Source organism: Erinaceus europaeus, chromosome 8 (genome assembly GCF_950295315.1).
Source record: "Erinaceus europaeus chromosome 8, mEriEur2.1, whole genome shotgun sequence".
In the NCBI taxonomy this organism is placed as follows: domain Eukaryota; kingdom Metazoa; phylum Chordata; class Mammalia; order Eulipotyphla; family Erinaceidae; genus Erinaceus; species Erinaceus europaeus.
Genome location: NC_080169.1, coordinates 56,878,897 through 56,906,245, shown reverse-complemented (window position 1 = coordinate 56,906,245; position 27,349 = coordinate 56,878,897). Strand labels below are relative to the sequence as shown.

Sequence of the window (27,349 nt, the reverse complement as noted above, 5' to 3'; positions counted from 1 at the left end):
CCTTTTTTCCCAATTTCTGGCTGTCTCTATCCAATAAAGATAATAAAATTTTCCACTACAGCATTTTATTATGCCTATGATATTCTGTATTACTTAAATATAAGAATTGGCAGATACTTTGTTATGCTTATTTGTCTTGATGTTATTTAGTTTGATGAAATGTTAACATTTTTTTCTTCAATAAATCAGAAGTGTTTCTTTGAATAATCATAACCATTTTTTCAACTTTGATATTTTTAAATAAAATATTTTATGTATTGATGTGAGGGATGGTATGAGAGAAAGACAACCAAACATCACTCTGGTGCATGTGCTGCCAGGGGTTGAACTTAGGACATCATGCTTGAGAGTCCAGTACTTTATCCACTGAGCCACCTCCTGGACCACTCAACTTTGATCTTTGATAATTGCTAAAATTGCAAAGAACCACATTGTTAAATAATCTAAAGCTTAAAATCACAAATGAGAGGATGCTAGTATAGTACACATAAAGATATGGGTGGTTTTGTTATATTAGTAAATATGAAAAAACGTTGTAAAGGAACAGATGCTTATATTTGGATCGTTGTTTGATTTCCTAGAGAAAGAAAATAATTCATAAGAAATTACCTGAACCAAACACCAGTTCTTTGTATCAGACCCTGAGATGTGTCACCATGTTCCCAAAACAAATTCTACACTAAACTTATTAATTTAGATCTCTTTGTAAGGGAGAAATAAAAGATAAACAATTGACCCAAGTTCCTCACACAAAAAAATTATTTTCTGAATAGTTATGTTCCCAGCATTATACTCCACATTGAAAGAGTATAAAGTTTTTTTTTAATTATTTCTAACATAGACACTGACTGTTTTCTAGCAAAGTAAATGTCACCATCTTCAACTGTAGGTGCTTTGAAAGAAATTATAGCCTAGTGTAAGTGAAGGTGTCAAAGAAATGACAATAAACATAGTTTACATGACATAAGAAGCAGCTCAGTTGAAATTAATAGGAGCCTTAAATTCTGAGAATTTCTGTCATCTATGGAAATTTACAATTGAAAATCAACCTAGAAGAGAACACGGTCTTATTTACAAATTAAAACTGCAAATTTGACCAATAAAAATTTTTCAGATGAAACACTTCCATTGCCGTTATTTTTACATGGTATCTCAATGAATGTTGACAGCTCTTTGTACAGTGAGTACATGGCCTGTTTCTTACTGAGTTCGTTTGCTCTTTGCTGACTGGCTGACTGCCTGCCTCCAAAACAGTAGGGTTTCACTTGAGGTCAGTATGAACTCTTAGTTTAAAATGAGCTTCCTCCACTGATTACTGGCAGCAAACACCACTGTTTTTCTCCTATTTTTTAATTTTTTTTCACCATGGCTAAACTATTATTTTATTCAAATAAGAATTGAAGAAGTTACAAAATTTCAGTATGATATGATACAGTGATAATATTTTTATGAGCATTTTGATTTTCAAAACCAATATATTGTCAGACAACTGTAATATATAACTTTAAAAACTTCTTTCCTCATTAGCCATATGATTTTTTCTTTTTTTATTATATATATTTAATTAATTTATTTATTTAAAAAAGATATTAACGAAACCATACGACAAGAGGGTACAACTCCACACAATTCCCATATATAAAGTGTTGAACAAACTCTATTCATCACTTTTACTAGTAACTTTTAATTTCTATTTTGTAGTAGTAAATTACATAGTTTTTTCTTGTAAACTAATATCTATTTTTGACACAGGAGTAAGATTCTGGAAATGTATGAAGGAAGAAATTGGTACTTTGCCTTTATATTGCGAAACAGAAACTATGAGAAATGAACTAAATTTACTGGAACTAAAAGGGTGGAGAGCTAATGAAAAGCCTCAAAATCTCCCAGTTGTTTTGGAAAAGTTTAGTTTTTATTGCCTACATTTTTTCAGGACAGTGATTTTTTGAACTTCAAATGATCCACAAAATAAAATAAAGAGCATACCATTTTTTTCACTCTTCTCCCCTCCATTTTAGGAGATTTATTTATTTATTTATTACATATTCTGGAGAGAGAGGAAAGATTTAAAACATTAGGGACATGATGACCAAACCATAGTTGTCAGAGGGCCTTATCTGTTGACACTACTTGGGTTTATTGAGTCTTAACCATAGCTGCTGGGTTCTAACTTTGTCCATTCCAGAAACATTGCCTTTCTGGAGAGGCTGCTTAAGTAACAGGATCCTATCATCCTTTCTGGAAGGACTGCAGGCAGAACTCTTATCTGTCTCCATTCTGCTCACTTCCAATCACTCTTCTCCCTTTTCTCTGTATTCCATGAAAATTCCAGGGAGATGACCTGGCTGTCTAGAGTTGATGGAATAATGGAGACTAAGACACTCATACTAGTTTGTTGAGAGTGAGGGGGAAAATCCCACAAGAACCAGAGTGTTTTCTTGTTGTTTTTCTCCCTTCCTTTCCTTTTCTTTCTCTTCTTTTCCCTTCCCTTCTCTTCCCTTCCCTTCCCTTTTTTTTATAACAAAACCAACAGTAATATCTTTTACTAATAATTATTTTATTTTATTTTATTTTATTTTATGTGTAGAGACAGAAAATGCAGAGAGGCAGAGAATGAAACTGGAAGAGACCACAGCATCAACACTTCCTTCATTGTGGTAGGAGCTGGGCTCAAACCTAAGTCATACACATGGCAAAACAGCATGTTATCAGAGTGTGCTATTTCACTAGCACACTAATAGATTCTCTTAAAGCACAGATGACTGTTTCCTACGAGCTCTTTCTGTTCAGTTGCATCCTCACTCACTGACCATCCCCAAAGATGGAATTGGAATTACAAAGGACAGGCCTTCAAGGAATACATAACCATCCCTTTACCCCAGAGAATTCAACCAGAATTCCTTCAGTTATTTAGAAGCAACTGTTGACTTCCTTTGTTTTCTGGCAGCCACAGAGGGTGCTCATTCACAGACTCTCAGAGACTATTCTTATGCGCTCTGGGTATCACGTCTGTAAGACTTTCCGAGGGCATATGCAATCCAGTATGAAACATATACTGAAGGTTATCCAGAAATAGTGTAGATATGATGGAAAAAGAATCTTCTCTATCCTCCATCACTACATAATTTGAACATAAAACTCATACCTGTGGGGTAAAGTCTGCCTTAAAAACACTGTTTTCTAGTTTATTAGCAAACTGAAGAGTAGTGGTCACTTGGAAATTATTATAGACAGCAAATTACTGACTGCTTGATTTGGAAAGAATATGCTAATTCATCTTACCAAAATATTAATAAGAATGTACCATATGCTAGACAGTGTTCTCTACAACTTTTATTTATTTTTCATTATCTTTATTTATTTATTGGATAGAGACAGCCATAAATTGAGAGGGGAGAGGGTGAAAGAGAGGGAGAGAGACAGAGTGATACCTGCAGTCCTGCTTTACCACTTGCAAAGCTTTCCTCCTGCAGGTGGGGACCGGGGATTCGAATCTGGGTCCTTGTGCATTGTAACATGTGCGCTCAACCAGGTGTGCCACCACCCAGTCCACTTTTCTTTTATTAACTAATTCTGACAATAATCTTGAAGTTAGTAACTACGATTATACCCATTTTATAGATGAGAAAAACCAAAGCACAAATTTATATAGGTAGAAAGTATCAGAGTTTAATTTTAGATAGTCTGGTTCCCACATTTATACTGTTAATCCCAATCATTTACTTCCCAATATCATTAGACCCAGGATATCTTGTGTATAGATATATAAGTGTGTGTAAAATCCAGTTTATATATAAGTAAAATCCAGTTTAGGTATATAAGTGTGTGTAAAGATCCAGTTTAAATCTCTGATCAGTATACTTTTTTTATGATCGTTATTAACTTTTTGACAAATACACTTATGACAGTTTTCTTAGATAGTATTTATATTCATTTATTCTTCCTGGCAGGTGACTTAATGAAAATACCAAATTCTGAATTAAGGATTCAAGTTTGTAAGTGTATTGTTGACTTTTATCATGCAGAACCACCAAAGAAACACATTACAGGTAAAGTTTTCAAAATTCTTTGAAAATTCTATAAAACAGAATATTTTTTCCTATTTTTAAAAAGATACATTTATTTTAATGGGGGGAGCACCAGGGCATCAGCTGGCATTTGTGGTGCCATGGATTAAGTTTGGAACTTCACACCTGAAAGTTCTGTGCTTTGCCACTGAGCCACACCCCCAGCTATTCGACCTTATTTTTTTTTAATTTATTTTTTGTTTAAGAAAGGATAAATTAACAAAACCATAGGGTAGAAGGGGTACAACTCCACACAATTCCCACCACCCAATCTCCATATCCCATCCTCTCCCCTGATAGCTTTCCCATTCTCTATCCCTCTGGAAGCATGGACCCAGGGTCGTGGGTTGCAGAAGGTGGAAGGTCTGGCTTCTGTAATTGCTTCCCTGTTGAACATGGATGTTCACTCGACCTTATTTTTTTAAACTTGGGAAGATGCAGTGGGATCGCAAATATAATACCTTAAAAACAAAAGGATTTTTTTTGTAGTTTTGAGTTTTCAGCCATTTTATACAATATTTTTTTTTTTTATTAATTAACAAAACCATAGGGTAGGAGGGGTACAACTCCACACAATTCCCACCGCCCAATCTCCATATCCCACCCCCTCCCCCGATAGCTTTCCCATTCTCTATCCCTCTGGGAGCATGGACCCAGGGTCATTGTGGGTTGCAGAAGGTAGAAGGTCTGGCTTCTGTAATTGCTTCCCCGCTGAACATGGGCGTTGACTGGTCGGTCCATACTCCCAGTCTGCCTCTCTCTTTCCCTAGTAGGGTGGGTCTCTGGGGAAGCTGAGCTCCAGGACATATTGGTGGGGTCTTCAATCCAGGGAAGTCTGGCCGGCATCCTGATGACACCTGGAACCTGGTGACTGAAAAGAGAGTTAACATGCAAAGCCAAACAAATTGTTGAGCAATCATGGACCCAAAGCTTGGAAAAGTGGAGAGGAAGTATTAGGGAGGTACTCACTACAAACTCTAGTGTACTTCTGCTTTCTTACTTTGGTGCCATACTCCAAACTCAGTCAATTTCTGCTTTGCGTTTCTACTTCTTTTTTTTTTTTACATGCATAACATTCCCCAGATTCCCATTTAACAATACAACCCCACTATTTCATTCATCATTTTTCATGGACCTGTATTCTCCCCACCCACCCACCCACCCCAGAGTCTTTTACTTTGGTGTAATACTCCAATTCCATTTCAGGTTCGACTTGTGTTTTCTTTTCTAATCTTGTTTTTCAACTTCGGCCTGAGAGTGAGATCATCCCATATTCATCCTTCTGTTTCTGACTTATTTCACTCAACATGATTTTTTCAAGGTCCATCCAAGATCGGCTGAAAACGGTGAAGTCACCATTTTTTACAGCTGAGTAGTATTCCATTGTGTATATATACCACAACTTGCTCAGCCACTCATCTGTTGTTGGACACCTGGGTTGCTTCCAGGTTTTGGCTATTACAAATTGTGCTGCCAAGAACATATGTGTACACAGATCTTTTTGGATGGATGTGTTGGGTTCCTTAGGATATATCCCCAGGAGGGGAATTGCAGGGTCATAGACAATATTTTTATTATTTCAAGTTTTGATTTGTATATTTTTGTTCTGATGCACAACACTTATAACACAATTTTTAAAGTCAGATTAGTCTAGTTATTAGTCTAGTTAGTTAATTACAATTAACACTGTATAAGACTGCTGATAGAAAATATTGCTTTCCTAATAGTTAATAGTTATCCATATCTTTCTGATCCATTTAGATAGTAAAATTCCTAATGTGAATAATAGTCTCCAAGTTTAGTGAAAGTTTTACATGGTATAGCCAAGGGGTTTTAATATATAATGATAAAGGGAATCACACAGCAATGGGTGGCACTCACACTGTGGGGAATATAATGTTAATTAGGGTATATTTCTTACCTTCATATTTTCTGTAATTTATAATGAATCTAGAAGGGAAAGGAAATGTAAATAATATTTCAAGTCTGTGTCCCTTATGAAAGTAAGTCAGTAAAAATGAGTAGTGGAAGATGGGACTATCTCTAAAGTAAAAAAAATAAATGAGATTATTAAAGGTCAGGTTTCAATTATTTATGAGAGAGACATGAGGAAATGTTTAGTAGATAATAGACAATGGATACTAAGAAACAAAGATCAGAAGTGGAAGTTTGGAATTTATCTAAACAGATAGAAATTGAAGCCATAAGAAAGCCTGAGTTTTTCAGAAGACAGCATGTAAGTAACAGATAATCAAGAATGAAATCCTAGAGAGTGTCTATTGAAAATTGGAAAAGATTGATTCAAACAAGTTGGCAGTGAATGGAAGCTGAAAGAGCAGGAAGAAAATCCAAAAACTAGCATGTCTTATGTGCCAGTGAATGAAATGTTTGAAGCTTTTGGCAGAAGACATGGTCTCAGTGGTAAACACTGTCAAGGTTTTGTAAAAGAAGGATGAAAAGACCAAGTTAATGTGGTATCTGTAAAGCTGGCATTACTCTTTGGCAGATATGATGTCATCAATTGGTTAGAGCACTTGAGAAGATTGTGAGAGTAAAGGCGGAGGGAGGGCCTTAAGATTATTGTACCCTTCTTTTAAAAAATATTTTTATTTATTTATTATTGGATAGAGACAGAAATTAAGATGGAAGGAGGAAATAGAGGGGGAGAGAGGCGAAAAGACACCTGCATCCCTGCTTCATCACATGTGAAACTTCTGCAAGTGGGAACCAGGGGCTTGAACCTGGATCCTTGAACACTGTAATGTGTGTGCTTACCCAGGTGCACCACTGCCTAGCCCATATTATATCATTCTATAAAATTTTAAACTCAATAGAAAAAGGTATAATAAGTATAAAGTACAGTAGAATGCAAAGTTCTGCATATACTTCATTTTTAAAATGATAAATATCAACAAGAAATGTACCAAGATGTTAATGTTATAATATCTGTATGGTGAAATTACAGGCAACCTGCTTTGTTTCACTTTATACTATTTTTTTCTTGCCTCCAGGGTTATCTCTGGGTCTCCATGCCTGCACCACAAATTCACTGCTCCTGGAGGCTATTTTTTCCCTTTTGTTGCCCTTGTTTTTATCGTTATTGTTGAGATTATTGTTGTTGTCATTGTCATTGCTGTGGCTGTTGTTGGATAGGACAGAGAGAAATGGAGAGAGGAGGGGAGACAAAGACACCTACAGACCTGCTCCACTGCCTGTGAAGCGACCCCCCTGCAGGCAGGCACTTAATACTTTTTAAATCCCTAGAGGGATTTAATTTTTTTATTTTTAAACATTTTTATTGGAGTAATTAATGGTTTACAAAAGATCTCTGTGTAGCTATGTACATAGCTGTACAATTTGTAACTGTGGAAGCAACCTTGCCCTCCAACAACAGATGAGTGACTAAGAAATTTGTGGTGTGTATACACAATGGAAAGATAAATATGGGATTTTAAAATTGCTACCACTTAGGGAAAACCAAAGAAAATCCATTACAAGAATAAATGGGGCGGGGACGATAGCGCAGTGGGCACGTGGCACAAAATGCAAGGACTGGCTGAAGGATCCCGGTTCAAGCCCCCAGCTCCCCTCTTGCAGGGAGGGTCGCTTCACAGGCAGTGAAGCAGGTCTGCAGGGTCTATCTCTCCACCTCTCTGTCTTCCCCTCCTCTCTCCATTTCTCTCTGTTCTGTTCAACAAAAACAAGGGCAACAAAATGGGAAAAATGGCCTCCAGAAGCAGTGGATTCATAGTGCAGGCAGTGAACCCCAGCAATAACCCAGGAGGCAAAAAGAAAAAAAAAAAAGGACAAAAGAATTGTCCAGAGTCAGTGATCAGAAACATAACACAAACTGACAGACATCTCAGAACTTTGGCAAAATTAAAAGATCTAATGGGAAAGTCAAGAAGTCAGGGTATAGAGAATATCACTGAGAGAAAAAAACAGCTTCTCAGATGTTAAGCCATCAGCTGGTATATCAATGAATAAGCTACAGCTGCATCAGGAGAGGTAATTTCTCACAGGAGCTAAGGCAGAAGGGAATTCTTATGTTGCCAAAATTCAAACTTACATAATACCACGGTAGTCACTAGTATATATTATAACATCACCACATTTTCATTATGTATTGTCAGCATCACATAATTGCAGCCCCTTGAAAGCCTTTATGTACTGCTTTCACTTGAATAGTGAAATACCCAGTATTTGTAATTATGCAATTTTCCTTTATTGAAAGGCATATTAACTGAAAAACAGAAAATATTTTTCTTTTTTAGACTGTAATGTGTGCTACCCCTGCCACAGCTTTGTGGTACTATTTCAAATGTTGAGTCAGCAATCAACAGACTGGATCCTAGGCTAAAGTTGGCGCAGTGTATGAATAAAGTTTTACTGAACACAGCCCTGCTTCATTTACTTATTATACCTGCTTTCATGTTACAGTAGCAGAGTATTTGAGACAGAAATCTTATAATTTAAAAAAGACTGGAAAAAAAGCCTGAAATGCTTTCTACTTGGTTTTTTATAGAATAAATTTTCTTCCCATTTTCTATACCATTTAACAATGCCAGACTGGGGGCCAGGTAGTGGCGCACCTGATTGACCAAACATGTTCCATACAGTGTGTAAGGATCTGGGTTCAAGCTACCATTCCCCACCTGCAAGGAGGGGAAGCTTCACAATTGGTGAAGCAGTGCTGTGTCTCTCTCTTTCTCCCTCTCTATCTCCCCCTTCCCTCTCATTTTCTGTTTCTAGTCTAAATAAATAAAATATTTCTAAATGCTGTACTTTTTAAAGATTTTGATGTCTAATGCTTAGTTATTCATTCCTTTGTCTTGACATTAATTGCTCTGTAAAATATACATTTTCAAACTAATTCTTATTAGGTTATCAACAAGCTAATTCATCATATAAGATTCAAATGGCTGAAGTTGGAGGATTAGCAAAAACAATGGTCCAGTCACTGGTCTTACTCGAAAATCAACTTATTGAGAAACTTTGGGTACTTAAAGCTCTGCAGCACCTCTCAACTTCTGGTTTGTACAGCATTAAATTTGAATACTCCATTCTCAACTATTTTTGTTTCTACCTAATAATATCAATGCTATACAGTATAAATCATGTTTAACTTTATTTTTAGAAGTCAATTGTACTTTAATGATGAAAGCACAAGCAGCCAGTGGGATCTGTACTCATATCAATGACCCAGATCCTTCTGGACAGCTTCTGTTTCGCTCATCAGAAATACTTTGGAACTTACTGGAAAAAGCTTCAAAAGGAGAAGTTATACAACAACTTAGTAACTTGGACTGTTTGCAGTAAGTATATATGTCTAGGTAGGGATGGATTTTTAACTTTACAATGGTTCTAGTTACTTAAATAACATCTTTAATTTTCAGTTTAGGCTTCTGATTCATGGAATGGCTGGCTCTATTTTAGGATACTTTATAGTAGTGCTGGAGGTGGCGCAGTTGATAAAGCATTTCACTCTCAAACACGAGGTCCTGAGTTCAGTCCCTGGCAGCACGTGCACCAATGTGAAGTCTGGTTCTCTCTCTCCACTTATCTTTCTCATTAATAAATAAATTTTTTTCTTAAAAAAAAAGTCCTTTGTACAAGTAGGTGTGACTTAGAAAGGAAGAGAAGGCAGGACCACAGAAAAAAAATGGGCATATATATAATAGTCAATCTAAATATGTGACCTTGGGAGAACTGATGCAGTTTTCAATGGGGGAATGGGGACACAGAACTCTAGTGGTGAGAAATGTGCGGAAGTATACCCTTGTTAGAATTTTGTAAATCAGTATTAAATCACTAATACATTTAAAAAGAGATTATTCCTGTGACCCTGGAGCTAGCTCAGAAGCATAAAATCTTGCATTTGGCCCCATATACTACATGAGCCAAAAGGATGCACTGGTATGCTGTCTTATGGAAAAGTAAGAATGAAACATGAAGGATAATATTTTCATAATAAGTAAAAGCAATTTCCAACATCTAAAAAAAAAAAAAAAAAGCAAGCACTCTGTACAAGGAATTTGACCCAACTTGAAGAGTTAATACTCATTTTCTAATCCTAATCTGTTATTTGGATAATAAGACCACACAAAGGAGTTTTGGATGCAGAGATCACCCTAAACAATGAAACATGCATAGAAATAAAATTTAACAAAAGCTAATAATAATAAATAATGAAGAAGTGCAATATATACACAAAGTATAGCATAAAATAATGAGATGAGGTTTACATGTTAGCAGGGACCATAACATGAAAGGCCTGGTGAAGTTTGGTTAAGAAGTAGAGTTTTTGGTGTAAGGATCCTGGTTTGAGCCCCCGGCTCCCCACCTGCAGGGGAGTCGCTTCACAGGTGGTGAAGCAGGTCTGCAGGTGTCTGTCTTTCTCTCCCCCTCTCTCTCTTCCCCTCCTCTCTCCATTTCTCTCTGTCCTATCCAACAATGATGACATCAATAACTACAACAATAATAACTACAACAATAAAACAACAAGGTCAACAAAAGGGAATAATAAAAAAAAGAAGAGTTTTTGAGAGTTGGCAGTAGCGCAGGTGGCACAAAGCACAAGGACCAGCGTATGGATCCCGGTTCGAGCCCCTGGCTCCCCACCTGTAGAGGAGTCACTTCACAAGTGGTGAAGCAGGTCTGCAGGTGTCTTATCTTTTTCTCCCTCTGTCAGTCTTCCCCTCTGTCCTATCTAACAATGACAGCATCAATCACAACAATAAAAACAAGGGGAACAAAAGGGAATAAATAATATATATATTTTTTAAAGTAGAGCTTTGGACACAGTCTGAGCTGAAGCATGTTGAGGTGACAATCGTTGCATTGATCAGGTTGTGATTGGCTGATGCAATATTATTTGATATGGATTGGGAGAGGCATGCAGGAAAGTGGGCCCTATCCTAAGGTTCCAAGACTGGGAGAAATATAGGCTCTATAGTGGAGATGTAAGGTTCTGGCTGTCTTAGGGTTCAAAAAGACAATATTATCATCACATTATTTGGTAATTGGGTTAACTTTGAAAAGTCCAGGGAAGCAATTACAGAAGCCAGACCTTTCACCTTCCGCAACCCACAATGACCCTGGGTCCATGCTCCCAGAGGGATAGAGAGTGGGAAAGCTATCAGGGGAGGGGATGGGATATGGAGATTGGGTGGTGGGAATTGTGTGGAGTTGTACCCCTCCTACCCTATGGTTTTGTTAATTTATCCTTTCTTAAATAAAAAATAAAAAAGGAAAAGCATAGAGGGCTGGGTGGTCACATGCTTGATAATTCACAAAGACGGGTTCAAGCCCCCCCCATATATATATATATCGCCTTGCCCTCTCAATTTTGGGCTGTCTCTATCCAATAAATAAAGATAATAAAAAAGTAGAAAAAAAATTTTAAAAAGAGAAAGGTGATTTAAAAAATATTCACTCTTCATTTACTGCTCTCACTTTGTCTACTATCTATATATTAAATTGATGAGTTCTCTCAGCAAATGTATTTTAATGGCTTACCATATAAACTCTAACAGAACCCCAAAATCCACTGGGTTATAGTTTGAATTATCATCTCATTCACAGAAAATTAGTGGCAGAGGTAGAAGTGTGGAGCAAGTTAGAAATATCAAAATAAATCATTTAAATTTTTTTTAATTTTTAAATTTTTTATTTATAAAAAGGAAACATTGACTATACCAAGAATAAGGGGAGGGTACAACTCCGCACAATTCCCACCACCAGAACTCTGTATCCCATCCCCTCCCCTGATAGCTTTCCAATACTTTAACCCTCTGGGAGTATGGACCCAAGGTCATTGTGGGATACAGAAGGTGGAAGGTCTGGCTTCTGTAATTACTTCCCTGATGAACATGGGCATTGACAGGTCAATCCATACTCCCAGCCTGTCTCTCTCTTTCCCTGGTGGGGAAGGGCTCTGGAGAAGTGGAGCTCCAGGACACATTGGTGACGTTGTCTGTTCAGGGAAATCTGGTCGGCATCCTGCTAGCATCTGGAACCTGGTGGTTGAAAAGAGAGTTAACATACAAAGCCAAGCAAATTGTTGACCAATCATGGACCTAAAGGCTGGAATAGTGAAAATGAAGAGTTGGGGGGTCCTCCATTTTGTAGATAGCTAGCAGGCATATTTTAGTTATATTCCAAAGGGCCTATAGCTATACTAGTTGTTGTTGCTGTTTTTTTTCCTGAGTCTGAAATCTGATATGCCAGTGGATCCAAGTTATTGTCTGAGGAGGTGATGTCATGGCTGGAAAAGAGACAGAAATCTGGAAGAGAGAAGTTCCCTAATATGGGAAAGGGGTATAAATATTGTTGACTGTAAACCCCATCGATATGATTTGGTCCATATTCAGCTTAGGAGCCTATGTGACCTCTGCACCCCTGTAGGTCTGAGCTCACATTCTGTGGTCATGAGTAGGAACATTCCATGCTGCCCCAATATTGACCCATCTTCCTCAGATGTAGCATAGAGTATGTTGTCCAGCCTTCCTTCAGAGGGGAACATTCTCTATCGTTGTTGATCCAAGTTGAGGGCAAGGTCCTATGGGGGACCCCAAAGTCAGTATAAAGTTCATAATGAAATAGTGTCTACTTAGACTTAGATACCCTCCTCACCTACTTCCTATTACAGTTCTCTCACTCACTTGAAAGCTATCCTTATCAAAGCAAGGACTGCAAAAGCTGAATAAGGGCAAGAGACTGGCATACCTTAATGATGACTCTTTAGTCACTATTAGGCCACCCCATCAGCGGGGGCCCTAATCGGGGGAGTCCTGAGATTCCCAAACAGACATGATGGGCCTAGACTTCGAATAAATCCCTCTCTCCATTGTTACTGGTCATTTCTATCGTATTTTTAAAAGGAGGTCTTGGGGTGGGAACATAGAGCTTAGCTGGTAGGTGAAGTGTGGGACTATACCCTATAATATTATAATCTTGTAAGCCATTATTAAATTACTAGTAACAAAAGGAAAAACCTATCCTAACATAAAAAGGTATTATTGATAAACTAGTTTTTCTATTGAGTTCTTGTTTTAAAGATGTAATTTTACTTTCTAGGGCCTTAAAGGAAGTATTTAAAAATCTGTTTATTAAAGGTTTTAGTAATTATGATCGTCAACTTAGAAATGATATATTAGTGATCACTACAATTATAGCTCAAAATCCTGAAGCACCAATGATTGTAAGTATGAATCAAATTCCTTTGCTTTTAATTACACAAGTTCTAGATGTGGAGAGAGGGAATCGTAATCCATGCTGCAATATTAATATACTTTGTGTTAGTGCCAAGTTGTGTTGTAGTGGCATGATAGTCATGCTGCCAACTCTTTTTTGCATCCCTTTGGAAACTCGAGATATTCTTCTTATATTTTGTAATTTATGTATATATATATATATATTCTAAAATAGTAGAAATATAAAGCTGTGAGCTCAAAAGGCCAGCGTTTGCCCCTTTCACCTCTCCTTCACTTTCAAAGTCCAACTAGAACAAGAATGAGTTCACTCATACTGAAGTATGTACAACTCTGGTCATTTTTCAGGGCTTTAAGAACTGCCTCTATCTCTTTTTCACATATTTGACACAATAATGAAGGTAGGGGTAGGGTTGGGGGAGGCAGTATTTAAGAAGAAAATCTGAGAAAAGTAACAATATTTGCCTCCTTTATTTTGTCACTTGAAGGTATAATTTTGTTTAACCAGAGTACTGTTCAGTCTAGCTTATGGTGGCTAGGTGGATTGAATCTGACACTTTGGAGTCTTGGTCATTTTTATTTCTTTATCTTTTTTTGCATAACCCTTATGCTATCTTCTCCATCCTGAAAGTATAGTTAGTTAGTGAATCACTTAAGTAACTTGTAGATCTAATACATTTTTTAGCTCTTACCAAATTTTAAATAGTATCTCCTAAAATATACATAGAATAATGTAAAAATATGTCTTGTAGCCTACAGAAGTAAGTTAAAAACTAAATGATAAGTTTATCTTGCTGTGTGCTTTTTTTTTTATTTAAAAAACCTTTATTAGGGTTTTCTGAATTTAAGTGAATTCCAATAGAAGAATCTGATAAGGATACATATTAGGTAAACATGTTCATCTATATCTTTATCTCCATACAATTAATTAATCCTTTTTTTCTTTTTTGGTATGTGTATTTACACTAGGAAAGTGGCTTTACCAAGGACTTGATACTATTTGCAACCTTTAATGAAGGTAAAAATCATAAAAGCTTCAACATATTTACCTTGATAATACATCATTTTAGCTTTTAACTCTTTCATTTTATTTTCCTCACAGTTAAAAGTCAAAATCCTTTAGTGAAAGGTATTAAGCTCTCTAATTCCCATGAAGATTTTGAGCTAAAGAAATTGCTGTTCAATATAATTGTGATCTTATGTAAAGATTTATCTACTATACAGGTAAAGAATAAGCAAAGCAAACGTTAAAGTTATCTGATCTCAGTTTGTAGTAGAGCTTTTTTAGAGCCGTGCATGACTGCAGACCTTTTCATCAGCCTTATGTCTACCATAAAAAGTAACAACTTGAAGCTGGTGGGAAAGATGACATCAGACAAAACAGGCTTGGGTGAAGCCTTGAGTCCTTTTTTTTAAAAAATATTTTATTTGTTTATTCATGAGAGGGATAGGAGAGAGAGAAAGAACCAGACATTACTCTGGTACATGTGCTGCCAGGGATTGAACTCAGGACCTCATGCTTGAGAGAGCAACATTTTATCCACTGCGCCACCTCCTGGAACACAAAGCCTTGAGTCCTCTCCCTGGTACAGTATATTCCAGAGTGCTTGTGTATTTTCTGAGATGACAAAAAAAAAAAAAAAAAAAAATCAGTAAAATATGCTTTGCTGTTGTTTTCAGTGTAATGTTATAGGATTATTAAAATAATAGACAAAATAAAAATCTTACAGAGTATAAGCTAGTTTGTTTAAGCAAAAAAATCAAATGGTACATAGACTATGGTAAACTTAAAATACTTTGGGAGGAATAGAATCAACTATTTTCAACTACTTTTTTATGCCATATATTTGTGTCTCAGTAATAACTATTGTGATGAGTACAAGTACTGATATTTGTAGTTTACAGGTATTTCAAAAACATTATCCAGTGGTCTGGGAAGTGGCTCAATGGATAAAGTGTTGGACTTTCAATGAGGTCCTGAGTTCAGTCCCGGGTAGCACATGTACCAGAGTGATGTCTGCTTCTTTCTCTCCTGCTATCTTTATCATGAATAAATAAAATCTTTAAAAGAAAAACATTATCCACTTAATCTTACAGAAATGATAAAACTAGTTGCTATCCTTCTTTTTAATGTGCTTCTAGGCAAAGAATCCAGGACATTAAGAATGTACAATACCACCAAGTATTCTCACCAGTCCAATTTTTCATTCATTATTTTTGAGAGAAGGAAAGCAGAGGTAGGGAGAGGCACAAAGAGAAGTGAGAGACACCATGGCACTGTTTTATCACCCATCATTCTCTCCTAGTGCTATAGATGGTTCTCTGATACATTGCAGACTTTAAACCCAGGGTCTCAAGCACAGTAAAGTTTGTACTCTACTGAGTGAGCTACCTTCTGGTTTCTAGTTGTTACTCTTATTCCCACTTTCTCATTTTTTTTTAACTGGGGAGTAGTCTTTAACACATAGACACAACCTCTCATTTCCCTTGATTGGTGTCTAGGAGACACAGCAAGATTCCAGTATCTCTTCATCCTGTCCCTTTCCATCCTTCCCCAGAGTCCCTTGCTTTGGAGCAATATACCACCCCCAGTCCAAATTTGATCATGTGTTCTTCCTTTCTAACTCTGTCTCCCAAGTTACCCCAACATGTGGAGTCATCCAATATTCATTCTTCTCTTCTTGACCTATCCCACCCAGCACTTTTCCTTCTGTATCTAATAAGTGTGAGGCAAAGTTGAGATTTTAGAGTTTCTGTTCTGATATCTAGGTCTTTGATATTTGGCTTTGGTTCACCAACATTAGTCAAATCACTGTGTTCTTTCTGTCATCCCTATTCCTTTTGCTACTGTTGTTTGAGTTCCTATTTCTACTGTACCACAGATTACCTCATTTGAAGTTAGAGTTCCTTCTTTTCCTGTAGGACTCCTTTCAGTAGTTTTTGCAAGACAGGTTAGTTGTGGTGTATTCTTTCAGTCTCTATATGTTTGGGAAGCTTTTCAAAATATTTATTTTATTTATTTATGAGAAATATAGGAGGAGAAAGAGGAAGAACCAGTTATCACTCTGGTACATGTATTTCTGGGGATTGAACTCCAGACCTCATGCTTGAAAGCCCGATGATTTATCCATTGTGCCACCTCCCAGACCACACTGTTTGGGAAGCATTTGACTTCTCCTTTATACTTCAAGGATAGTTTGGAAGGATAGAGTATTTGTGGCTGGTAATTCTTACCTCTTAATATATATATATATATCTTCTTGGGATTGTGCTGAGAAATCTGGTGAAAGCTTGATGCTTCTGCCTCTGTATGCAAAATTCTTTCTTTCCACTTCAACCTGCAATATTTCTTCCTTGTCCTTGCTTTTGGAAAGTGTTACTATATGTGTCTTGGCATTGACTGTTTGGGATTCAGTAGTTTTGGTTTCTGTTCAGCTTCCTCTATATCAGTATTTTGGCCATTGTCTAGGTGTGGAAAATTTTCTGCAATAATTTCTTTAAATATGCTCTCTGCTCTGCTCTGTTTCTCTTCATCTGGCACCCCAAAAACTTTCACATTTTTAATTTTGATAGAGCCTGCTGTTTCACAGAGAATTGCTTCATTTTTCATAACCTTTCTTCAGCAGCTTTACACACTGAGAATGTGGTGGTTTTTTCTTCTAATCCTACTATTCTTTCTTCAAAATGATTTATTCTGGATATAAGGCCACTTAAATAAGTCCTAATACTTTCCAGTGTTCCCTTTAATTCCAGGGTTTTCTTTAGGAATTCTTATTGTGTTGGGACCATGTGGTGGTGCACCTGGCTGAACACACATATTACAGTACTTGAGGAATTCTTTTTGTGAATTTTTTAGTTCTTTGGTGAAGAGATTTCTAGATTCTTTAATTTGCATTTTTATGCTGTGGTTGGAGTCTTGAATTACCTTCATAATACACTTTCTCAATTCAAACTCAGACATTTTTTCCAAATTCTTCTGATGGTGTACATTTGCATTCTTGTACGTTTCAGTTGACTGTTGTTTCTTCTGTTCAACCAGCAGGTGGTGCTTTGGTTGTATTGTTTATACGTGGTGGTGTGGCAGGGGTGGGGAGAGTCCTCCCTGTTACTCAGGTCTGTTTAGAATAAATCCACAACAGGTGATGGGAGTGCTGTTGCCCATAGCTCAGGGCCCAACTGCCTTTACCTGTTTCAGACTGCATTCAGGCTTCTGGCCACCCTATGCCATGGTCTCAGCTGTTCCTGAACTAGGGGCCAGGTTCTCGCTTCAGTATGGCTTTGCTTTCTGCCTGCTATTACCTCCAGATTCAAGTCGCCTCTGTCCCACTATGCTCTCCCCTGCCCCTTTCCACATGTCCATTTGCATGCGCCTGACCCTCAGCAAGTTTCTCAAACTTTGTAGGTTGTAGTGTGAGGTTGCAGATTTTTTTTTTCTACTGTTTTATCTGGTTTCTCCCAGGTGTGATCATTCAGTCCTTGTGACTCTATGGCCAAACACGCAGCACCCAAAATTTTCTACTCCTGTAGTTTTATCACAAGCAGAAGCTAAATTACATATATAAGCAGCACAGACAAAAGAATTAATATTAATTGTCATCTAAGGAGTGCATATTCCCCCCAAAGGAGGTAATAACCAACTGTTAATACTGAATTGCTTTTTGTTAACTTAAGAATCTTTAGTATCCCTCACTAGTATTCAGAAGAACTTTGAAATTATTGTCAATAAAGCAAATTTGAAATCTGTTGTTTAATTTTTTTAGGTTAAATTTAAATTACATCTCTAACAGTATTTTTTAACCTTTCTCTTAATAGCTACTAATTGATGGAAAAGTCATTTGGGCTTTGTTTACCTATGTTAAAAAGCCTGAGAAAAATAAAATAATTGAGTGGTCTGCAGCACAATATGAAGAATTACAATTGCATTCAATTGCCACTTTGTCATCAGTGGCCCCTTTACTAATTGAAGAGTATATGTTATGCCAGGGAAACGCCCGGGTCCTTGCTTTTCTAGAATGGTGTGAGAGTGAAGGTAAGTGGTCCTACAATTCTTGTCAAAATTTTAATCTATATGTTTCTTTCTTCCTTCTTTTCTTTCTTTCTCTTCTTCTTTATTTCTTATTGGATAGAGAGAGGAGGAGGGGATAGGAAGAGAGAAAGAGAAGTACCTACAGCCCTGCTTCACCACTTGTCAAGCTTTTCCCCTGCAGGTGGGGACCAGGGTCTTGAACCTGGGTCTTTATGCATTGTAATGTGTGCACACTTAACTAGGTGTACCACCGCCCAGTCCCCAAAATTTTAATCTATATATTTCAACTGAACTCTTAATGCATAGAAAAAGAAATTTAATTAAAGCATGGGAAAAATATACAAGCTTGTCTTTCTGTGATTTCAGTATAGTTAGATGAAATCTCAAGAAAAAAAGGTGGACCTTGAGATTTCACTTAAAATGAGACATTAGTATCATAACTCTGGGTGATATATACTTCTCAGTAAAAGATAGACAACTAATATGATTTAAGTATTTGTATTTTTAGGTTCATCAGACAGTTACATGAGGTTATGACAACATTTTAATTATTCACTCAACAACTATTTATTGCATACCTATTAAATAATACCAGATGCTATATTAACTGCTAAAGAGACATTTGTGTTCAAAACCAACAAAATCCCTATATTCATGGAACTTAGAAATAAGATTTCTATGGGTTGGGTGGTGGCACACCTTTTTGGACATACATATTACCACATACAAGGACCCAGGCTCAAGTAACCTGTCCTCATCTACAGGGGAGAAGTCTTACAAGTGGTGAAGCAATGCTGTAAGTGTTTCTCTCTCCTCTACTTCTCTCTTCCCTCTTGATTTCTCTTGTCTATATCCAATGCATTATAAAAATAATTAATTAAAAAATTTAGTTAGTTTTCTGGGGCTAGCAAAATAGCCATCTGGTAGGGTGCCTACTTTGCCATGCATGATACACAGGCTTAAGTTTGACCCACAGCACTAAGGAAGTTTTAGTGCTATGGTATTTTTCCCTTTGATCCCTCTGTGTCTCTCTCTCTGTCTTTTTATCTGAAAAACTCAGCCTACAAAAGTGAATCACCTACCAAAACAGAACACACTAGATTTCTAATGAGAAGTAATTACTGTAGGGCTGGGGAGATAGCAGAATGATTATGCAAAAGACTTTCATGCCTGAGGCTCCAACCTCCCAGGTCCAATTCCCAGCACCACCATAAGCCAGAGCTGAGCAATGCTCTGGTCTTTCTTTTTAACTGGATAGGACAGAGAGAAATTTAGAGAGGAGGGGAAGATAGCAAGAGAGAAAGACAGACACCTACAGACCTGCTTCACTGCTTGTGAAGCATCCCCCCTGCAGGTGGGGAGCCGGGGACTTCAGTCCAGATCCTTGCTCAGTCCTTGTTCTTGGTACTGTGTGACTTAACTGGGTGCAACATCATCTGGCCCCCTGCTCTGGTCAGTCTTTTTGTGTCTTTCTCTTACCTCATTAAAATGAAATAATAAAATATTAAGAAAAGTAATTACTGTCATGTAGTCTACCAAATTAGGTGATCCCTAATCTGTATAAATATTTTCTTCAATTTACAGAATTCTTTTTATTTATTTATTTATTTATTTATTTAAGAAAGGAGACATTAACAAAACCATAGAATAAGAGGGGTACAATTCTGCACAATTCCCACAACCCGATCGCCACATCCCACCCCCTCCCTTGATAGGCTTCCCATTCTCTATCTCTCTGGGAGTATGGATCCAGGGTCTTTGTGGGTTGCAGATGGTGGAAGGTCTGGCTTCTGTAATTGCTTCCCCGCTGAACATGGGTGTTGACTGGTCGATCCATACTCCCAGTCTGTCTCTTTCCCTAGTAGGGTGGGGCTCTGAGGAAGTGGCGATCCAGTATACATTGATGGGGTAGTCTGTCCAGGGAAATCTGGTCAGCATCCGGAACCTGGTGGCTGAAAAGAGAGTTAACATACAAAGCCAAACAAATTGTTGAACAATCATGGACCTAAAGACTGTAATAGTGCAGATGAAGTGTTGGGGGTATTCCCTGCATGCTCTTGTGTACTTCTGCTTTCAGGTATATATTTTTCCCCTAGTTTATGGGCACGGGTGAACCTATGCTCTATCTCAGGGGATCTGGTCTATATCTAGGTTTGGGGACTTTATTGGGGAGTGGAACACCTGGAATGGAATTAGAGAGTACTATGAAAGGACAGGTCTCACCCAAGTGATGAAGCTGAAGGGTTGTCATTCCACACCTGAAGTCTCTGGTCACAGTCTAAAGTGAAGCATGCTGGGGTGACACTCGTTGTGTTGATTAGGTTACAATCCGCGGATGCAATATTATTTGATTTGAATTGAGAGCAGCTTGCAGAAAAGTGGGCCCCACCCTAAGGTTCCAGGACTGGGGGAAATATAGGCTCTATAGTGGAAATGTGAGGTTCCTGTTGTCTTAGGGTTCAAGAAGACAATGGATAGTTACTGTTATCATCACATTATTTGGTGATAGGGTTAACTTTGGAAAGTCCCTTTGATAGAGTTTGGGGTATAGTACCCAGCATCTTGTATATAGCTGTGCTACCAGTTGCTTCTGTTCTCCCTGGTCTAGGCTTTTGGGAGAGACAACATATCAAAGACAGCCTATGTATTAAAAAGACTCAGTCTGTGTTTTAAGAAGTTCTAGACATATCATCAGTTTTTCGCCTCTCATATTAATTAAATAGTGGTTTATATAATGTTTACACTTTAATAGGATTGTACATAAACACCACTCCCACCACCAAAAGACTGTATCCCATCCCCCCTACCCACCCTCACCCCACCCACCCTCCACCATGCAGGAAGCCCAATGGCCACCCTCCCCTTCACCACAGTGTTTTTACGTTGGTGCCCTGCTCTCGATTTAATCAGATCCTGCTTTTAGTTTCCCTTTCTGTTCTTCTTTCTCAACTTCTGTTGATGAGTGGGGACATCCCATACTCATCTTTATCTTTCTGACTTAGCTGACTTAACATAATTCCTTCTAGCTCTGTCCAAGATGGGTCAGATAAGGTGGGTTCATTGTTCTTAATAGCTGCATAGTATTCCATTGTGTATATGCACCACAACTTTCTCAGCCACTCATCTGCTGTTGGGCAGCTGGGCTCCTTCCAGGTTTTAGCTATTATGAATTGTGCTGCTATGAACATAGATGTACACACATCTTTTTGGTTGGGCATTGTGGAATCCTTGGGGTATAACCCCAGGAGAGGAATTAACTGGGTCATATGGAAGGTCCATGTCTAGCCTTGTGAGAGTTCTCCAGACTGCTCTCCAGAGAGGCTGGACCAATTTACATTTGCACCAGCAGCATAGAAAGGGTTCCTCTGTCCCCACAGCCTCTCCAACATTTGTTGCTGCTGTCCTTTTTGATGTATGCCATTCTTACAGGAGTGAGGTAGTATCGCAATGTTGTCTTTATTTGCATCTCTCTGACAATCAGTGACCTGGAACAGTTTTTCATATGTTTGTTAGCCTTTTGGATCTCCTCTGAAGTGAATGTCTTGTTCATATCCTCTGCCCATTTTTGGATGGGGTCATTTGTTTTTTTGGTGCTAAGTTTGCTGAGTTCTCTGTATATTTTGGTGATTAGTCTCTTGTCTGATGTTTGGCATGTGAAGATCTCCCATTCTGTGAGGGGTCTCTTTGTTTGTGTGATAGTTTCTTTGGCTGTGCTATGTGAATAACTTTTTAAAAATTGAATAACAGAATGTTACAAGAAGTATATATAATCTGCTACATTTGAGTAAAAATCTAAAGTACATGTTTCTACCCTGGTAAAAGGTGAGGGAAACAGGATAATTCTCTAAAAAATGAAGTATGACTACATTTTAAATTTAGAGACATATATATGAGATGCCTACTACATTCTGTTTGAAGTGATATATGCTACATTTTTCTGATGCATAATAAATTATTAATATTTATTTACAGATTCCTTTTTCAGTCATGGTAACAGTTTTCATGGGGCAGGTGGCCGTGGCAACAAGTTTGCCCAGATGCGTTACAGTTTAAGACTTCTGAGAGCCATGGTCTACCTTGAGGATGAAACTATAAATAATGATCTTTGTGAAAAAGGAACAATTCATCAACTAATAGGTAAAAACATAACATCTTTATGTACTGGTGAAAATAAAGTACATGTAGAGTCTGGAGTTCTGTTTAAAATATTTTTCTACAGATTATTTTGTAATAGTAAAAGAAAAATATTCTTTATAGTTGAGAAACTCCTACTTTCTTGTTTTATGTTTCATATGCTGTAAGGTAATTTATTTTTACAAAAACATTATGATCATGTTTCCTTTAAACATTTGTTTAATTAACAAATAGCAGATAAAATTTCATTATTTGTTTTAAAAGAATAAAGGATTAGGGGGTCGGGCAGTGGCGCAGTGGGTTAAGCGCATGTGGCGCAAAGCACACCGACGGGCGTAAGGATCCCGGTTTGAGCCCCCGGCTCCCCACCTGCAGGGGAGTCGCTTCACAGGCGGTGAAGCAGGTCTGCAGGTGTCTATCTTTCTCTCCCCTTCTCTGTCTTCTCCTCCTCTCTCCATTTCTCTCTGTCCTATCCAACAACGAATTGCATCAACAAGGGCAATAATAATAGCCACAACGAAGCTACAACAAGGGCAACAAAAGGGGGGAAAAATGGCCTCCAGGAGTGGTGGATTCATTGTGCAGGCAATAACCCAGCAATAAACCTGGAGGAGGAAAAAAAAAAAAGAATAAAGGATTAGCTTTATGTTTTAAAATATATACGATTGTCAGAGGAGGACCTAGAAGGGACTTGAACTGTTATGTGGAAAACTGAGAAATGTGAACAGGGGAAGATGGCATAATGTTTAGGCAAAGAGACTTATTCCTGAGGCTCCAAAGTCTCAGGTTCATGGTGCATTCACCTTCTATACCCCATCTTGAATGGAGCTCAAAAATGTCATGTTAAGTGAGATAAGTCAGAAACAAAAGGATGAATATGGGATGATCTCACTCATGGACAGGGATTGAAAAACAAGATCAGAAGGGAAAACTCTTAAGCAGAACTTGGAGTGGAGTTGGTGTATTGCACCAAAGTAAAAGACTGTGAGTTGGTGGCGGGGAGATTCAGGTCCTAAAACATGATGGCTGAGGAGCACCTAGTAGGGCTTGTATTGTTATGTGGAAATGTTATGCTTGTACAGACCATTGTACTGTTAACTGTAAACCATTAATTCCCCAATAAAGACATTATATATGTATAATTGTATATAATAATACATAAATATATTATTTATATAAGTATATTTATATAAATATATAATTGTATATATATATATATATATATATATATATATATATATATATATACACAATTGTGTGTCTGGGTGGTGGCACACCTGTCTGAGCGCACGTTATAATGTACAAGGACCCAGGTTCAAGCCCCCAGACCCCACCTGCAGGGGGAAGTGTAACAAATGGTGAAGTCAGGCTACAGATAGCTGTCTCTTTCCCTCTCTATAAAAGTTTGTTATGTTTCATTTTTCTGTAAATAAGATCACCACTTTTTGGCTAAATACTTCACTTTAAAATTGAAATTATTTTTCAAGAGGCATAGCATCACTTTTATTGTTGTAGTCATTTCCAGGGTTTTGCTGCTCTGCATTGATTCTTTTTTTCAGATAGAAAAAACAGACACTAATATAGAGATCACAGCACTGATGTTTCCTTAAATGTGATGGGGGCTGGGCTTGAAACTGGATGACTTACACAGCAAAGTAAGACACTTGTCCAAATGAACTATTTTTGCTAGCCCTTTTGTATTTTTAATTCTTTTTAAGATTTATTTTTATTGACCAAGAGACAGGAAGAGGGGGAAGAGAACAAGAAGACCAGAGCATTGCCCTGGCACATGTAATATCAAGGGTCAAACTTGGGACTTCATGCTTGTAAGTCCCACTTTCTTACTACTGTGTCACCTCCCTCACACAGTATTACATTTTTATGACACAGGACACTGTTACATACAGAAATGTACACAAGAGATTATTTCATTGGATAAAATATCAGGATATCCTTGATTTTCAACTTATAATTTTGTCTATTTCTTAATATTTATTTATTTATTGGGTAGAGGCAGAGGGAAATTGAGAGGGAAGAGGAAGATAGAGAGGGAGGAAAGGAAAGAGAGAAACCTATAGCAAGCCTCATGGCTTGTGAGCCTTCCCCGCTGCAGGTGTGGACTGGGCGCTTGAACCCAGACCTTCTACACTGTGTGCACTCAACCATGTGTGCCACAGCCTGGCCCCTTTAACTTGTAATTGACTATGACTTATCCCCTTATAGTCGACTTTGTAAGGTCATTGTAAATTCAGAGCCCTTGAACAAACTTGTTTTTTTGTAAAAATAGACAAATTTTGGAAAAAATAATTGCCCTCTAGCCATAACCTTTCTAGATTTTGAAAACTAAGAACTATTTCAGTTAAAAGAATTATTTCAGTCATAAGCATATACTTCAGTCTATTTATTCAGTGATGGCCTCATAAGTAAGTCATAATTTGATGAATGTCTGCTCCAAAGGCCTGCTATAAAGCTTAGGTGTTTATTATTTCCTTATTAGTATAATTAAATAGTACCCTCTAGTAATAATTGTAGCAAGCAAAATTGTTCAAATGGAGTCTAGGCAAAGGCCTTTTTGATTAATTTTTTCTGTATGATCACACCTAGAAGTAGATTTTATCATTTTCATGCACATTATATTGTATAGAACTCAACCATTGATGCTCCAGCCTAACTGGATAGAGTCTAAAAAGAAAGCAGTCATCCATGTGTCCAGGAGAAAGTCTCTTTTTTAATTGGAGGGATTAGTGGTTTACAGTAAATACAGTTGTTGATACATGTGTAAAATTTCTCAATTTTCTGCAAAATACTCTCACTCAAGCCTAGGTTCTCCCCCACCATCATGCACCAGGACCTGAGTGCCCTGCACCCAAAGGCCTTCACTTTGATGTAATACACCAAATCCAGTCCAAGTCCTACTTTGTGTTTCCCCTTTCTGTTCTTTATTTCTCAACTTCTGTCCATAAGTGAGATCATCTCATATTCATCCTTCTCTTTCTGGCGTTTCACACATAGCATAATTCCATCCAAGATGAGGTAAAGGTCAATTCATCATTCTTAATAGCTAAGTAGTATTCCATTGTGTATAATACCACAACTTTCATTGCTATCATTATTATTTTGCCTTCAGAGTTATCTCTGGGGCTCAGTGCCTACATTATAAATCCACTGCTCCTGGCGGCCATTTTTTTCCATTGCTGTTGGCTAAGACAGAGAGAAATTGAGAGAGGAGGGGAAGACAGAGAGGAGGAGAGAAAGATAGAAACCTGCAGACCACTTGTGAAGTGACTCCCCTGCAGATGGGGATTCGGGGCTCAAACTGGGGTCCTTGGGCTGGTGCTTGTGCTTCACACTATGTGCATTTAACCCAGCCCCCATACCACAACTTTCTTATCCACTCATCTGTCGTTGTACACTTAGATTGCTTTCACAACTTGTGTTGCTGAGAACATAGGTATACAAAGATATTTTTGAATGGGTCTGTTTGATTCCTTAGGTTGTACTCTCAGGAGAGGAATTTCAGGGTCATAGGGTAAGTCCATTTCTAGCCTTCTGAGAGTTCTCCAGACTGCAGTCCACAGAGATTGGACCAATTTACCATCTTATACCTGTAAGATTGTGACACTTTATAAAGGACAGAAACAAGTACTGGTGAGGATTCTGGGGAAAAGGAAGTGGATCCCTTCTATACTTCTGGTAGGAATGTAAATTCCCCCCTCCCTTGTGGAAAATAGTTTGGAGAGATTCTTATGACATTAAAAATGAGCCTACCAGATGATCTCACTTAATGGTGGAACTTAAGAAAAAAAGGGAAAATATAAGGTTAAACTTAAACTAGGTGTGATCTATTACAGCAAAACCAAGGACTCTTGGGAATGGAGGGAGAAGTAGGCAGGGGTTGAGAAAGAGTTAGGGATCCAGTGCATTATGGTTAAATTGGTAGTAAGAATGATGTGCAGACACCTATCATGGGGAGATAAATTGTATTTATGTGGAAATAATCAACTTAAACATTCTTTCTCTAATATAATGATTGAAAAAAAATATTAAAAAGTAAGGGAGGGAGTCGGGCGGTGGTGCAGCGGGCTAAGCGCACGTGGCACAAAGCACAAGGACCAGCTTAAGGATCCTGGTTCGAGCCCCCAGCTCCCCACCTGTAGGGGAGTTGCTTCACAGGCAGTGAAGCAAGTCTACAGGTGTCTATCTTTCTCTCCCCCTTTATATTTCCCCTCATCTCTCGATTTCTCTCTGTCCTGTCTAACAATGATGACATCAACAACAACAATAATAACTACAACAACAATAAAAAACAACAAGGGCAACAAAAGGGAAAATAAATATAAAAATGTAAAAAAAATTAAAAAAGAAGCAAGGGAGAGATTTTCAAAAGATATGAGAACACTGCTGCCTAAGTTTGTTTTAGACATCTTTAGGTAGACATAGAAGTGGATACAGAAAGCAGTACCATGAAAGACTGTTTTTCAGATGAGATGAGATGAGAAATCGTACCCATGTGCCATAACTGAACTGTAAACCATTAGCCTCCCAAATTTTAAAAAAATCATAAATTTATGGCACAGAAAAACAAATAAGAGGAATACATTTTTTTTCTTAAGATTAAAGACCTTCTTTGCTTAAAGTTAACCCAGTTATAGCCATGAGAAGAGATGAGGCTAACTAATAAAGCATTTTGGTCATATATTTGCATGGATACTCATCCTTGCTGTCTCATAAAATTCTTTGAATTTTAAAGGTTTGTTTACTGGAGTAAGTATGAAGTTTTTAGGGTATTTTTTTTTGTGATGTTCTGTTTATTCTGTGTTAGAAATTCTAGGCAGTGGACCTTGTGGTGGCACACCTTGTAGAGCACACACACTACGGTGCTCAAGGACACAAGTTCAGTGCCTGGTCTC

At 37.6% G+C, this 27,349-nt stretch overlaps 1 protein-coding gene across 4 annotated transcripts in view; it reads left to right on the top strand.

Moving 5' to 3' along the window:
- Nucleotides 1-27,349, top strand: part of CFAP69 (cilia and flagella associated protein 69) — an 83,703-nt gene that overhangs the window by 30,620 nt on the left and 25,734 nt on the right. For all 4 annotated transcript variants that reach the window (XM_060196261.1, XM_060196259.1, XM_060196260.1 and 1 more), the window contains 8 exons: nucleotides 3,951-4,049; nucleotides 8,951-9,100; nucleotides 9,205-9,382; nucleotides 13,146-13,269; nucleotides 14,249-14,297; nucleotides 14,382-14,503; nucleotides 18,092-18,308; nucleotides 22,278-22,442. In XM_060196261.1, the coding sequence (XP_060052244.1) occupies nucleotides 3,951-4,049; nucleotides 8,951-9,100; nucleotides 9,205-9,382; nucleotides 13,146-13,269; nucleotides 14,249-14,297; nucleotides 14,382-14,503; nucleotides 18,092-18,308; nucleotides 22,278-22,442 (1,104 nt within the window). The remainder of the gene's footprint in view (nucleotides 1-3,950; nucleotides 4,050-8,950; nucleotides 9,101-9,204; nucleotides 9,383-13,145; nucleotides 13,270-14,248; nucleotides 14,298-14,381; nucleotides 14,504-18,091; nucleotides 18,309-22,277; nucleotides 22,443-27,349) is intronic.